General features: G+C 37.5%; 1 protein-coding gene across 17 annotated transcripts in view; it reads right to left on the bottom strand.

The window, feature by feature from the left end:
* The window catches only part of fryl (furry homolog, like), a 376,544-nt gene that overhangs the window by 190,165 nt on the left and 169,664 nt on the right, over positions 1-16,715 (bottom strand). For all 17 annotated transcript variants that reach the window (XM_063043177.1, XM_063043178.1, XM_063043163.1 and 14 more), the window contains 4 exons: positions 15,351-15,447; positions 12,011-12,090; positions 5,949-6,029; positions 3,774-3,942 (listed from right to left, as the gene is read on the bottom strand). In XM_063043177.1, coding sequence (XP_062899247.1) covers positions 3,774-3,942; positions 5,949-6,029; positions 12,011-12,090; positions 15,351-15,447 — 427 coding nt within the window. The remainder of the gene's footprint in view (positions 1-3,773; positions 3,943-5,948; positions 6,030-12,010; positions 12,091-15,350; positions 15,448-16,715) is intronic.

Genomic DNA, 16,715 nt, shown 5'->3' with positions numbered 1-16,715 from the left:
GAAGCAGTAACACCAAAGCCTCCCAGATGCTGATTTTTCTGGATAATATGGTTGGCGCTCTCCTAAATGGCCGTGATAGCCCTGCCCTTTTGCTGTGGTTGGTGTCAGTGCTATGAGCATTGTGAGGCATTGTTGAGGCTGGCCGTGCGCATACATCGTGGTGTCGCGTCGCGGTTTCCATTAAAGCTGGAATTGGCTCGGGTTATGGAAAGCAGGGCTTGCTGATTGACAAGTGAGCAATTTTAAACGAATATATAACCCTGAACTTTGCATGCATTCTGTAAGTTAGCACATTTTAAGTCGATTTAGTCAAAAAAAGTGCCGCTGTAATGCACCATTTGGGCTAATTGGAGGTCACAAACAGAGCATGAGAATTTTAGTAGTATATAGATGGTACTTAAGACACCGGTGCCAATGATGCAGCAATTAAATTAGGGGAACTTCGGGAGATCAGGATTAGAGAAGTGCAGATGTCATGGAAAATGTTAATGCTACAGCTGACTACAGGGATTTTAAAGCCAAGAAAATGTTTGAAAGCAAAGATAAGAATTTAAAATACTGTGTTCTTGGAAACCAACACAGGTGCAAAGCACTTGTTGAGGGTGGCTCCCCTGCAGACTCATTTGGAATTCCATTGATTAATCTTTTACTCTACCGCACTTCATAGTTTCTGCTGTTAATTATGCTTATTCATTAAACGTGATATTAAAGTATCTTGTATGTCACTGCATTTTGCTGAAGTTTGGTGTTAAATATTTTGTGTATCACAATACATGATTTTAAAATAGGCTATGTGTCACTGTTGGAATCTTAAGGATCAAATACTAAGTTCAGAATTTGAAAAACAGACAATCTTTAACAAGCAGGAAAAAATAGGGGAGACACTTGTATCTACAAGTACAGCACAGCAGAGAGATGCCTGGCAGAACAAAATGAAAACTACTTTGCCTCTATGTGATCTTAATGAGGAGAGAACACTGATGGTCTCAATTTCAAAAACAAGGCACATAAACGTATATAAAGCAGTTGATGCTCTTCAATCAGCCAACACAGCAAACTAGTGGAGGACGTAATTCATGCTGAATATGGTTGAGCATCTCCTTCAAGCTGAAGATTATTCTTGCCTTTCATCTGACTGATCCCTTATTGTACTCTAGCTTGGTTAAGTCTACTAGTTCCTTACCTGAATTTTCAATAAGCCTCTAATTGATTCTCATCCATTGGGTTATACAGAAATAACTCACAATTCTTGGCCCATGATGTGGCAAAAACTTACCTCCTACTATCTTGCTTAGACCTTTCTCAGTGACTTCACTTACATTGCATCTCCTCAGCTAGTTTTTGAAAATGCCTATAACTCACACCTATTGGATTTGTGTTCTGGTGTTAAAACTTCAACTGGAGCTTCATAGAATCCTTTAAAGCTAATAGAAGACAATTTATCACTTAGAAATCAACGGCTCTGGTTAGATCTCTTCTCCATATTTGTCTTGGAAGCAAATGTCTGAACATCAGTGAACCCTTGCAAGGCATCAGGGTCCAAATGGTGTAGCTGGCAGGATACTGAAAACCCATGCCAACCAACTGGTTGGAGTGTTTAAGGACATCTTCAACCTCTCAGTGGTGCAGTTAGATGTTCCCTCCTGCTTCAAAAGGGCATCAGTCAAACCGGTGAGCAGGGTGAGCTGTCTCAACAACTATTGCCCATAGCACTCTCATCTACTGTGCTCAAGTGCTTTGAAAGGCTGGTAATGACTTGAATTAATTCCAGCCTGAGCAAAAACTCAGACTAAGTGCAATTTGCCTGCCACCATAACAAGTCCACAGCAGAATCGCACCGGCACTCCACTCAGCTTTGCGCCACCTGGATAACAGCAATATCTATGCCAGGCTGTTGTTTATTGATTACAACTCAGCACTCAGGACCAGCATCCTCTCAGTACTAATTAACAATCTGCAACTGGATCCTTTGACTTCCTTGCAGACAATCTCTTCCTCACAAACAATCAACACAGATGCACTTCAAAGTTGTGTGCTTAGCTCACTGCTCTATTCTCTCTACACATGAGTGTGTGGCTAGGCACAGCTCAAATACCATCTATAAATTCACTGATGACACACCATTCTTGGCAAAATCTCAAACAGTGACAAGGTGGTGTACAGGTGTGACACAATGGGCTGGTTGAGTGGTGGCACAACAATAGCCTTGTAAGGTCAAGGAATTGATTGTGGGCTTCAGGGTGAGAAACTTGAGAGAACATATACCAGTCCTGATAAAGAGGTCAGCAGTGGAAAGGATGAGCAGAAGCAATTTCCTGGGTGTCAACATCTCAGAGCATCTATCTGGGGCCGAACAAACAATCACAAGGATGGCATGGCATTAGGAGTCTGAGGAGATTTGGTACGTCACCAATAACAATGTACGCTGGAGAGCATTCTGAGTGGTTGCATTAAGTGGAGGCTCCAATGCACAGGGTTGAAAGAGGCTGCAGAGGGTTGCAGACTCGTGGTACTAGCCTCCCCACCCTTGAGGACATCGTCGAAAATGTGGTGTCTCAAGAAGACAGCATCCATCATTAAGGACTTTTACCATCTAGGACATATCCATTTTTCACTAATACCATCAGGGAGGAGGTACAGGAGCCTGAAGAAGCACACTCAACACTTTAGGGATAGCTTCTTCCCTTCTGCATCAAATTTCTGAACAGTCCATGAACCCATGAACACTATTTCACCATATTGCTCTCTCTTTACACTGTTTATTTACTTTAATATTTCCTATTGTAACCAATAGTTACATTTTATGTATTGTGCTGCACTGCTGTCATAAAACAGCTGATTTCACAACATATGTAAGTGATAACACACCTGATTCCGATTCATATTATTGAACTTATTATCTGGTAATAAAGACTGCTTATCAGAAGGAAGCCTAAGATTTTATGTCTATCTCCCATACATCAACTATGCTTTATACCCCTACTGCCTCCCCTAATCCACTTCCTCCAACCATTGCAAATATGTTAATAGAAATCTTGGTTAGCATCCAACATGATTGTTCAATGTTGAACAGGAATTCAAAACTTTATTGATCTGTTTATATTCACATGGTTCATTCACACTTTAATTTCCCTTTATATTGATCATATACTTTAAATGAGACTGACTCTATAAGAAACAAACTCTGAACTGCACCATAGGAACAGAAGTACCAGTACTAGAAGAACCCCTCATATATGGTTCTGGTACGGAAACCTTACATGTCGAGCTTTTAATGTTAAACACAAGAGATTCTGCAAATGCTGCACATCTTGAGCAACACATAAAATGCTGGAGAAACTTAGTAAGTCTGTAACAATCCACAGATTTTCCTACAATTTAAAGTCTCTTGCAGAATAAATCTAATGTAAAAGGAAAAGGTCCAGAAAACAGTAATCGAAAAATATAACCATCCCTCACAAAAAATATGGAAAGTGTTCTAAAGCACAGAGTGAAATTTCAATATAATTAAGCAAACAATACAGCAAAAATGCTCCATTAAAAGTCATCCTCTCATCAAGAAATTAAAGATGAGGAAAGCCAAAAATTTGCAGATTCTGTAAATCTTTAACAAATTCAAAAGTACTGGAAACACTCAGCAGGTTAGGCAGCAATTATGAAGAGAGAAGCATAGCATTATGATTCCTCAAACCTCACTGTTAAATTTGAACTAGAGGCTTAAGCATGAGAAAGACTGATTAAAAGGAATAAAAATTTTTAAAAATCCAGCATACCTGCATAAACTGAAAGGAAGCTTCAAAGTCCTCCACTGGATACATTTTGACCCGGAAGAACTTCATTCCCATAATCAGGCTGATGATGCTTTGCACTATATGAGGACTCTGCTCTTTATGACGAAGTTCCTTCAACTCAGTCATAAACTTTTTTCTAACAGCCTGAAATCTAAAATAAATTGAAATCACTTTGAATGCACTTTACAAAATAAATGAACCAATGTGTTAAGCATTCCCAAAATGCTTCAATACACACTATCTGTACATTTACATCAAACACATTGCGATCATCATCCTCACTCCCCTCCTTTTCAGTTTTTCTTATCGTTATTCCCAGCTTATCCTCAACTCACTTGGAAGCAACATCATAATCACTAAATAACTGTTAACTTTGTATGTTATATCACAAGTTATATTACATTTCTTGCTGTATTTATTTATGGCATGAGTAGTAACTACATAGTTTATTACTGTTAGTTTTCTTTTTCACATTATGGGAATACTTATCTTGGTCTAGAAGGCAAATGCTATGCCAAAGACTCCTTCACTACAATAGATTTTGTCTGCAAAGTGACTGAAAGTCACTTAACTGAAATTAATTTGCCCTGAAACTAATCACATGAAACTATTTAGTAACACAGGTGACTAGAATGCAGTCCATAAATGGACAGCATTCAGTAAACAGCAAATTTCTAGAGATATATGGCAGAGCAGCATTCTGACTGATTGTAACGCTGCCTGGTATGGAGCCTCCAATGTACAGGATTACAAGAGGCTGCAGAATACTACAGACTCAGCCATTTTCATCATGGGCACAACCATCCCTGCCAACAAGAACTGCTGCATCAAGAAGGCAACATCCATCACCAAAGGTCCTCTCCATTTGGGACATGAACTCTTCAGGTGATTACCATCAGGGAAGCAGCACAGGAGCCTGAACACCCACACTCTATGTGTAAAGAACAACTACACCCCCTCTGCCATTGGATTTCTGAATGGTCAATAAACCCATGAACACTACCTCGTTATCTTGCACTATTTATTTATTTTACAGCTTATTGTAGGTTTACGCCTTGTACTTCACTGTTGCAACAAAACAAAAAATGTCAGTGATAATAAACCCGATCCTGATTAACAAAATGTCAATTGCGGACACAATTTGCTTATCTTGCATCCTCATTTTCAACTTCAAAAGATGAGAAAGACAGGCTGATTGGGTCAATCTGGATCACTCTACAGCCATATGAAGGCGTTAACAAGAAGTTCTACGGTAAGTTTATTATGAAGAAAGCACAGAAGCACCTCTACTTCCTTAGGAGTTTCAGCATGACATCTAAAATTTTGACAAGCTTCTATATATGTGTAATGGAGTGTATATTAACAACCTGGTGTGGAAACACCAATGCCCTTGAATGGAAAATCCTACAAAAAGTAGTGGACGCAGCCCAGTTCATCACAGGTAAACCCCTCCCAACTACTGAGCACATCCATATGAAACAGTGTCGCAGGAAAGCAGCATTCATCATCAGAGACGCTCACCACCCAGAACATGCTCACTTCTCGCTGCAGCCATCAGGAAGAAGGTGCAAGAGCCTCAGGGCTCACATCACTAGGTTCAAGAACCGTCACTACCCCTCAAGCACCAGGCTCTTGAACAAAAGGGGATAACTTCACTCAGTTTCACTTGCCCCATCATTGAAATGTTCCCACAACCAATGGACTCACTTTTGAGGACTCTTCATCTCATGCTCTCGATAATTATTGCTTATTTATTTATTATTATTTCTTCTTTTTGCATTTTCACAGTTTGTTGCCTTCTGCACACTGGTTGAACGTCCTAGCTGGGTGGCCTTTCATTAATTCTGTTATGGTTACTATTCTATAGATTTTTTGAGAAAATGAATCTCAGGATTGTATATGGTGACATAAATGTACTTCCATGATACATATACTTTGATCAATCATATTGTCTACATGTAAAAAAATTACCAGATAAGCATTACTCAAGACCGAATCTGGGCAAGTAAAGAGGGAACAAACCCTGCTTTTGCTATTTATAAATACATTTGCTAATTATATGGAGGTCTATTGTTTCCATTTCCCTGAATGGTCTAGGACAGAAATAAAATTAATGTTTGGGTAATGGCTCAAAAAGCAAAAGATGTTGATTCTTACTTTGATTGTGCAAGAACTCCAATCACTTCTGCATACAAATCTGCAATAATATGCATGTTCCCAGTGTTGGGTCCTGAATACCTGTGAAAGAACAGAGATGAAATAAAAATGCATGGTACAGTGAAACCAGAGACTGTAATCAAATGGATCAGTTTTAAGCAATGATAACAATCAATCCTGCTCCAAGCTGTGTAAAATGTGAAGTAAAAATACACCAAAAGTGTTCTTTTGATTATGACAAAGAAATCAAAATCCTTTTGAACATCTACAGGAACATGACATTCAATAACTAAAGGGCTGGGGACAAACACATTTCATTGACCAAAACCCCTTCTTCACCATCAGTACAGCTTCTACATTTCCAGTATCAATATAGTGCCACATTTAATTCTTTGTGAAATGTGGCAAATGCAATGGATAATACATGCAAGCAATCACCCTTGCAATATTACTGACTACACAGGGTGGTGGTGGTAGAGACAATATCTAACAACAATCATCATTAAGGGTGAATTTCTTTACAATTCTTCCCCTTCATGCACTTTAAAATCACACCGTTGAAGGAACATTTCCCTTCTAAATCTATCCTAGGGTTGGAGGGCTGCCCATTGTATGTGAGTGAGTGCGAAAAGAACTTGTTTTGCTGTTGTTGCCTTGTTTTGTTGTTGCTCCTGCTATTGCTCGTGTTGTTCTGCTGATCATATGGGCATGCTAATTTGGTGTTGGAATGTGTGAATTTGCGGGCTGCCTCCACATACGCTTGGGTGTGTTGGTTGTTATGTTTTGTGGCATGTGATGCATTTCCCTGTACGTTTCACTGTACAGGTGATAAATAAATCCATTATGATTTGGGTAATAACACCCTCGCGCCTTCACCATCGTTTTGGGAGATTTTAACCAGGCCAGTCTGAAAAAAATTCACTAAGCAACTACCACCAACAGATCACTTGCAATACAAAAGGAAACAACACACTGGACCATTGCTACACTACCATCAAGAATGCCTACCCTGCTATTCCCCACCCTCACTTCGGGAAGTCTGATCACCTAGCTGTACTCCTACTCTGAGTACCATGTAGTCACTGAAAACTGCAGCACCAGCAGTGGGGACCAAGAAGGTATGGACTAGGGAAGCACAGGAGCGCCAACAGGACTGCTTTGAATGGGTGGACTGGCATGTATTCAAGGATTCATCTTCGAACCTGCATGAGTATGATGCAGTTGTTACCGACTTCATTAAAACCTGTGTGGACAAGTGTGTGCCTACAAAGACTTACTATACATTCCCAAACCAAAAGCCGTAGATGAACCAGGAGGTACGTTGTCTGCTGAAGGCTAGATTTGTGGCATTCAAGTCTGGCGACCCAGGCCTGTACCAGAAAACCAGGTATGATTTGTGGAGGGCTATTTCAAGGGCGAAGAGACAATTTCGAACGAGGGTGGAAGCCACATCAGATGCATGGTAACTCTGGCAGGGTCTGCAAGACATTATTTCCTACAAAGCGAAACCCAATAACATGAATGGCAGCGATGCTTCACTATCAGATGAACTCAATGCCTTCTATGCATGCTTTGAAAAGGAGAATACAACTTCAGCTGTGAAGATCCCTGCTGCACCTGATGACCCTGTGATCTCCGTCTCAGAAGCTGATGTTAGGCTGTCTTTAAAGAGAGTGAACCTTTGCAAGGCGGAAGGTCCTGATGGAATACCTAGTAAGGCTCTGAAAACCTGTGCCAACCAACCAGCGGGAGTATTCAAGGATATTTTTAACCTCTCACTGCTACAGGCAGAAGTTCCCACTTGCTTCAAAAAGGAAACAATTATACCAGTGCCCAAGAAGAATAATGTGAGCTGCTTTAATAACTATCGCCCGGTAGCACTCACATCAACAGTGATGAAATGCTTTGAGAGGTTGGTTAAGACTAGACTGAACTCCTGCCTCAGCAAGGACCTGGACCCATTGCAATTTGCCTATTGCCACAATAAGTCAACGGCAGACGCAATCTCAATGGCTCTCCACACGGCTTTAGACCACCCTGGACAACACAAACATTTATGTCAGGATGCTGTTCATTGACTACAGCTCACCATCCTGATTGAGGAGTTGCAGAAACTGGGCCTCTGTACCTCCCTCTGCAATTGGATCCTCGACTTCCTAACCAGAAGACCACAATCTGTGTGGATTGGTGACAACATATCCTACTCACTGACGATCAACACTGGCGCATCTCAGTGGTGTGTGCTTAGCCCACTGCTCTACTCTTTGTATACACATGATTGCGTGGCTCGGCATAGCTCAAATACCATCTATAAATTTGCTGATGATACAACCATTGTTGGTACAATCTCAAGTGGTGACGAGAGGGCATACAGGAGTGAGATATGCCAACTAGTGGAGTGGTGCCGCATCAACAACTTGGCACTCAACGTCAGTAAGACGAAAGAACTGATAGTGGGTTTCAGGAAGGGTAAGACAAAGGAACACATACCATTCCTCAAAGAGGGATTAGAAGCGGAGAGAGTGAGCAGCTTCAAGTTCTGGGTGTCAAGATCTCTGAGGATCTAACCTGGTCCCAACATTTCCAAGTAGTTATAAAGAAGGCAAGACAGCAACTATACTTCATTAGGAGTTTGAAGAGATTTAGCATTTCAACAAATACACTCAAAAACTTCTACAGTCGTACTGTAGAGAGCATTCTGACAGGCTGCATCACTGTCTGGTATGGGGGGCTACTGCACAAGACCGAAAGAAGCTGCAGAAGGGTGTAAATCTAGTCAGCTCCATCTTGGGTACTAGCCTACCAAGTACCCAGGACATCTTCAGGGAGTGGTGTCTCAGAAAGGCAGCTTCCATTATTAAGGACCTCCAGCACCCAGGGCACGCCCTTTTCTCACTGTTACCATCAGGTAGGAGGTACAGAAGCCTGAAGACACATACTCAGTGATTCAGGAACAGCTTCTTCCCCTCTGCCATCTGATTCCTAATGGACATTGAATCTTTGGACACTACCTCGCTTTTTTAAAAACTGTACAGTATTTCTGATTTTGCACACTTTTTAAATCTATTCAATATATGTAATTGATTTACTTGTTTACTTATTATTTTATTTTATTTATTATTTTTTTCTCTGCTAGATTATGTATTGCGTTGAACTGTTGCTGCTAAGTTAACAAATTTCACGTCACATGCCGGTGATAATAAACCTGATTTTGATTCTCAATATCAATTTCTACACATAGTTCTACATTCAACTGCATCAGCCATTTGCTCATCTTGATTTCCCAATCATTTCTTTGGTCTGTCAAAACCTTAAATAAGGATTTGCCTATTAAAACAGTATCAATTAATTTTCTTTTTTTTTTAATTTTATTTTTATTTGGATAAGGAGTTCACAATTATCATGTACTTTTTTCACACATATAACCTTTTCCATTTTTTTATATGTATAAAACAGAAATCAATCACTAGAAAATGGCTAAATCCAATACCACCTACATTAGAAGATTGGTACGAAATTATCTTGGAAATATTTAAAATGGAAAAGTTGACCTACTCCCTGAGAACTCAAAAAGAAACATTTTATCAAATCTGGAATAAATGGATTGAATATATAACCCCAATGCGAGCAGACTTTAGATGACTCTCCTAATGATTTATATTGCTCTTCTCATCAACACAGTAATATTGCTAACGTAAGCACCCCTAGTCTAAATGTTTGTTGTTTTTTTTTGGAAAATAGAGAATTAACACAAGTATCAATTAATTTTCATATTGTTTCCTTAATTTAGAGGGAATTATTATTTACATATATCAATTGCCAAGTTCAATGAGTGTACCAAAGGGAAGACTGAAACGTGTGTAACTTTCTTCAACCTAAACTAATGAATACTACTCTCCTCGTGAGGTCTCCACTATCACAGAGGCCATTTCAGTTCACTCCAAGTCATATTAAGAAACAGTTAAAAATACTAAATGAAGTTAGGAGTAGCCAAACTCCCAGAGGTAACATTGAAAACATGGACCAGAACTGGCTGTGCATTCAGCCAAAGCAGTTTCATGCAGTTATTACACTGGCAACCATCCAACAACCTGAAACATTGCTGAAGAATGTCCTATATACAAAAAGTTGAACAAATCCATTCAGCAAATGACTGCCCCTATTGACTGTTCTTATTCATCAACAAATTGCTGGAGTGTTCAAAGTGCCATCAAGTAGCTCATTATTATTCTGCTCACTGATGCTTAATTTCTATTTCACCAATATCAATGAACAGCAGATCTCACTATATCCCTGGTGCAAACAGAAAAGAGCTAAATTTTAATGGAAAGGTGAAGTGAATACTCTCAATAGAGAAACAGAATTTGACCAGCTGCAGCATCAAAGACCTTTAGTAAAAGTGACGTCAATGGAAATCAAGAACTTGTCTTAGGCAGTGCTGTAGACTGCAATGACTGCAGTAGCTGCTTAACATCACTTTCTCAAGTGAAGTTAGTATTAAATATTAAATGTTGACTTCCCATGAAGGAAAAAACACATTAGAGAACTATATCAAAAGAGAGAAAATACCAACAATAAAGATTTGCATAGAATTTCAAATATTGCGGATACCAGTTAATTGCACCCGGTCTAGTTGTACGGGCATCAAAACTCCTTTCCCCCCACCAACTTCTCCTCTCCAAATGGCTCACTCGATCTGCATTGATTCTGCAACATAGCAGCATGAACTCGCTTCACCTTCATTGTTTGCGGTGACAGTTTAACACAATTTATTTCAGAAAAGGTGTTATTAGTAATTTTTTTTAGTTGAATTTCTTGCCTTTTGAACTACCAATGAGCTGTCACACACATCCAGCAGTGCTACTTTAACTGGAATGCCTTTAAGTATCTTTGAAAATAAAGCAATAATAATCTGGAGACACTCAGCAGGTTAGGGATAATGCCTGAAGGGACAAACAACTAGACTGTATTCTTGTTTTCACTCAGTATAGCAATGTACATTCACTGTTTTCTACCCCCATTTGTTTCCTTACTTCTCCTGTAATGATAACAATTACTACAACTTTTGCACTTTTATTTATCCTTGGTTCCATGCTGTATTAATGCTGTTGCTTGCTTCTATTGTTTGTATGATTTTGTGTTTTTTCCTCCCTTTCTCTGCACATTGGGTGTTGGTCTTTTTTGAAAAATTGGGTTCTTTCAGTTTCTTGCTTTGTGGCTCCCTGTAAGCATACAAATGTCAAGGTTGTATAATTTATATATTCTTTGATAATAAATGTACTTTGAATCCTTTGAATATTTGTAATGCTCTTTTGCATTGTCTACAATTTTATCCTGCAATACAATTTCAACTCTGTCAAATTCTAAGGAACCCATATTTACCTTATAGAATCTCAATAACTTGGTATACTTGCTACTTTATTGTTGCATTTCATTTTCACTTTCATGCCATCTTTTAGTCATCCTATGTTAACTTCTAAAAAATCTCATCTACCACTCTGCAACATTACAAGTCTCTCTTTTTTTAATCTAAAGCTAGCCTCAATTTTTGCATCACAATGGAATGCAGCTTTACAGCAATGCTTAAAACATCTTGTTTAAATATGTACTCTCTTTCGTCTACGGTAATAAAATTTAATATTTTTTTACATAACCTTAGCTTTTACCACTCTTCTATAGAAGATCCTTTACTACTAAATTACTAATCAATCCAATCTCATTACATAAGACCAAAAGTAGTTAATACCATTATTTGTTACACCATTTATTGTTCTGGGAAACTATCTCAGAAATATGAACTGAAGTAACTTTACCAACTCGATTTGTCCTACATGAAAATTTGAAGTCTCTTATGATTTCTGTTTCAAGGAAATATGTTGCAGCTTAACTTTAAAAAATGAATAGTGGCCTTAGATAAAAGTTGTTTAGGTAACAGTTGATTAGCATATTTTTACCTAATTTTCATGAACACTGGAAAAACATTGCATCACAGCAAACAACCACAGATATCTTTGTTTTCATTTTCTGAAGGCGTAAATGAAGTAGACCAAGGCACAGCTTACCCTTCTCTGTGTTTAAAGTGCTTAAAAGCCAAGTTCAGAACTTCGTGTACTAAAGCATCTGGCACTGGATGTAGAGGAATCTATTAAATAATTCACAGATCAGAATATTATGGAATGCATCTTTTACACTGTAATAAAGGCAATATTTTATCAGATACATTAAATGGTTGAAAAGCTTCTCCAATCCTTTACCAATCTTTACTTGTAGACTTCACCAAATGCCAGCATAAAATGACACAATGAACAATAAAACCTCTTTACCCATCAAAAAGAGCCAGTTGTTCTTAAAGTTAATAGTAAATGTTTATATCATTTCTTCCTAACACTGGCATTTCAGACATTAAAAGTTTAGACACTTACTTTAAAGTTTTGCCCCATTTGTCACTTCTGTGTTACAGTATATACAAAGTACCTCTTGAAAATAACTAGAACTTAAAACGCTCAAAGAATAATTGAAAAATATTCTACTACCGTAGTGTTTTTAAATTGAGGCCCCGAAATACTCAAAATGAAGCCCATTAGCAATTTGACTATTTCTCCAAGGGAAAAATCTACATGATATCACTCTGACCTAATATTAGCATCTATCCATGCCTGTACTAAATAACCACCTTATAACCCTTTGGTTTTTACCAACTGATGGCATAAATTCACAACCTGTATTAGCAGCTAATAAAATAAAATAATTTCACTATTATGGGCCATCAGCATCAAAACTACATTCCTTCAACATCTGCAAGTCCTGCATACAAACATCAACATCAAACCAGGAATCTAAACTTATCTCAATTAACTATAAAATAAAAATACATAAATGCTTATCAGTAGATGGAGCATATCACAACAGATCAAACAATTCCACACAAACAAAAGCTTGCCTCCTCATATTCAACCTCAAATGATAAAATAGAAATGAAGAGATATGGTTGGTTCTTGCTCTTCTGCTCATATGTCACCTCAACCCAGTTTGTTGCAGATAATAGGTTGAATTCATTTTTCTGACTGTTCCTCATAACACTTAACTCACCATAATCCAGAACTCTGTGGTCTATATCAAGCCTGAATACGTTCAATGATTCAGTCTCCACAGATCACTAGGGCGGGGAATTCTACAGATCCATAATCATCTCAAAAAAAACTATTCATTTCCACACAAAACTGGTGATTTTCTTAAAAAAAAATCACTGAATGTGGACGTCACTTAGAATGGTAGTAGTTAATGTATTTAAGTACTGTACTGTATTTAGAACAGTTGACTGTGTTATAAGCACTATAAAGCTGTGACAGCTAAGTCAGCCACCTGTAGATATGAAGTCATATATATGCCAGAAAGATGACAGATTACTTTCCTTAATGACAATCAAATTGTTTCAGTTACCATTCCTGAGGTCTGCCTTAATTCTAGATTTATCTTATTATTTTAATTTAAATAACCAGGCTGCACACTGGGTTCCAAAACTCTGGCTGCTGATCCATTAACTTAACCTTCAGACTACATTTTCCTCAAGGAGAAACATCCTCCCAGCACCTTATCAAGTTCCTTTAGGATCTTATACATTTAAATAAAATCAGCTGTTATTTTTCAAAACTCTAATGTGTATATCCTGTCCTGCTCAACTCTTCATTATAAAACCATTTCATCCTGCACTTAAATTTCAAAATTCTTCTGTGAACTATTCAATAAACAAATATCCTTCCTTAAATAAAGAGACCAAAACTATATTCAGTATATTCAGAATCGCATGGGGTGTTTTCACCAATGCCCTGATATGACAAGACTTCCCTATGTTTGCAATCCATCTTCCTTTCTATTAAGCAGTCAATTTGCTTTTCTACTTGATGTAATTGTATGGTCTTAGTGTTTCATTCATGAAGCTACTCAGATCTCTTTCACAGCTTTATTCTGCATTCTATGTTCATTTACATAATATTTGGCCTTTCTGTTCTTATCATCAACTTAGATAACATCAAATTTCCAACCATTATACTCAATTTCTAACTTCCTTAAAACTCATTTAATTACTTTTGCAGATTCTCTGCAGTTTGCAGATGCTTTCAGATCTGCATTTATAACTTCAGCAGGTTTGGTTAAAATGCACTCAATCCCTTCATTTATTGTTAATCGAGAAAGCAAACATTTCAGATTCCAGCACTAACCCTTGTGGCACTCCACTACTTAAAACTTGTCAGCTTGAAAAGAACCCACTTATTCTACTCAAAGCATAATTGCCAAAGCTCAAGGAGATAGTTGTGAATAAGGTGAACAGAATGGAGTAACAACATCCAAATTAAAGTGCTTGGGTAGAAAAATGGGCAGGACAGGCAAGGCGAGCAGTTAGCAGATATATCAAAGCCTTGTAACTGTTTCTGGCAATGATTTGTATTCTATAGTTGTCTCCTTCTCTTGAAGAAAAAATGATCCTATAGTTGCTTCTATGGTCATTAACAGTCCCTTATCTGGCCCATGTGGTATCTGTCACAACGTCTTGACAAGCAGGTCCGCTAACTGTTCTACATGTGTTAAAAGATGAGAGATGAAGTAATGCTAAAGTTAGATAGGGACGTTTGACCACAGTAATCTACCATGAATTACAAAATCAAACGAAAGATTTAAGCATCTCATCTAAGTTGAGTTTTGTTTAACTTAATGTAGTTGTCCAACGTCAAGGAATTTTACCAACAGAGATACACTTTGAAAACTTGCCCACGTTTAGAGGACCCAGAATGTTACATCACACAAAAATCAAAAATCATGAAATATACCATTCTATTCTGACACAGAAAAATAACCAATCAAATGAATATAAAACTAGGGATATAACAACGTTTAAAACAAAAAAGAAATTGATAAATAACTGTTTCTGTTAAATTCATTTCTCTCAAAATTCTTTACTTCAAATATACATTGCTCTTAAGTCATTAATCTATCGTGCTATTGAAAGAGTATGCCCAAACACTTGCAAGGTGTGAACAGACTGCACATCTATTGTGGCAAAATTATTGGATTCAGTAAAGAATAATGTCTATGTAAATAGTGTTACTGTTGCATGACACAAGAATGACATGCTTTATAAAATCATAATTGCTTAAATAGATATTTTATAAAATATAGTCACCAATTTTTAAAATGGTTAACAGGGTGAATCATTAATTTTCTTTCTTCTCTCCTCTGTCCATTTGTACAGAAAGCAGCCATTTCTTCTAGTTTTTTTTATTTTACAAATTTTACTATGACTAAGATCCAGTGGATATTAACTCAGAGTTACAGGACACAGGTAAATATCTAGATTTAATTTTTTACTTTACAGAGAAAACAGTCAAGAACATTGCAGAAGCCTACCTGTTTTAAAACTTCTATCAAAACTAAGCAAAAAATGAAATCTATAGCTAAGTCTCTTCGTTCAAGCAAATAATCTCTATCACGATGTTGTTCATCCCTGAAAAAGAGAAAATAAAGATAAAGCATTAGCCTACGATGGTTTCTTGTTCTATGTTCTGATTTTGTCATTTTAAAAATCATAGCATTTACAATGTTTCTTCTTCCTGTCCATGTTATCGATGTTAATGCATTAATTTAAGCTAATGAATTATAAGTAATGGATTAAAATGAAAATCAAGAATAAAATACATATCCTGGGGAAAAGTTTGAACACTTGGGAGACAGCTTGGAGTATGGTGCCTTATTTTATTAATGGATGCAGTGATGCATACTCAAGACTTTGCCAGAGAAGTAGATTTTTCAGAATACCAGATATAATTCTAATTAATATTCCAATAAATCTTTAATTCACTCCTTTAAAAATGTTACAAGATAGCATAATAAACTATTCAGTAAACATTTAAGAAGCACAGAAGCCCTGGTGCAGAGGGAGCATAGGAAATAGCACCGAGAATTCTGAAAGACAGATACTGGATCATTAAAGTTTCATTGCACCTACACCAAAAAAGTGGCAGACTTACGCAACTTCCACTAAATAATGTAATGCTATTATTGTCAGACTTCTTTACTTCAAAAATTAAATTAAGTTTTTTTCTCCCCAATACAAATTTAGGTTACAATGAAATGTTTTGAGTGAAAAGTAGAGTAGAGGAAAATAAAAGTCACCTGAAAATGGTGGAGATCTGTCTGAAACGGTAGTGGAGGCAAATATAAACCTTATGAAACTCAAAAACATCAACAACTGAATAAGCAACTGAGCAAAGGTAGATCTTAGCCTGGGTAAACCTATGAAAGGCTGCAGGGCCGAACAATATATAGCGCCTTTAGTTTGGCTTTTTTGACACTGATCAACAGAAAAAGGCTCTTTCACTGTGATACGAAAACAGATCTCTACAAAGTGATCTAAATTAATTACAAATATAAAACACAAAATTAAGTATTCACCCCCTTCAAGTCAGTATTTAATAGATGCATCTTTGGCAGCAATAACAGCCTTGAGTCTGTGTGGATAGGTCTCTATCAGCTTTGCACATCTGGGCACTGCAATTTTTCCCCATTCTTCTTTACAAAACTGTTCAACCTCTGTCAGATTGCATGGGGATCGTAAGTGAACAGCCCTTTTCAAGTCCAGCCACAAATTCTCAATTGGATTGAGGTCTGGACTCTGACTTGGCCACTCCAAAACATTAACTTTGTTGTTTTACAGGTACTCCTGTGTAGCTTGGGTCATTGCCTTGCTGGAAAACAAGTTTTCTTCCAAATCGC

This window comes from Mobula hypostoma, chromosome 3 (assembly GCF_963921235.1).
Source record: "Mobula hypostoma chromosome 3, sMobHyp1.1, whole genome shotgun sequence".
NCBI classification, from domain to species: domain Eukaryota; kingdom Metazoa; phylum Chordata; class Chondrichthyes; order Myliobatiformes; family Myliobatidae; genus Mobula; species Mobula hypostoma.
Note: the sequence above shows the minus strand (reverse complement) of the source record. Positions and strands in the feature narration are given on the sequence as shown.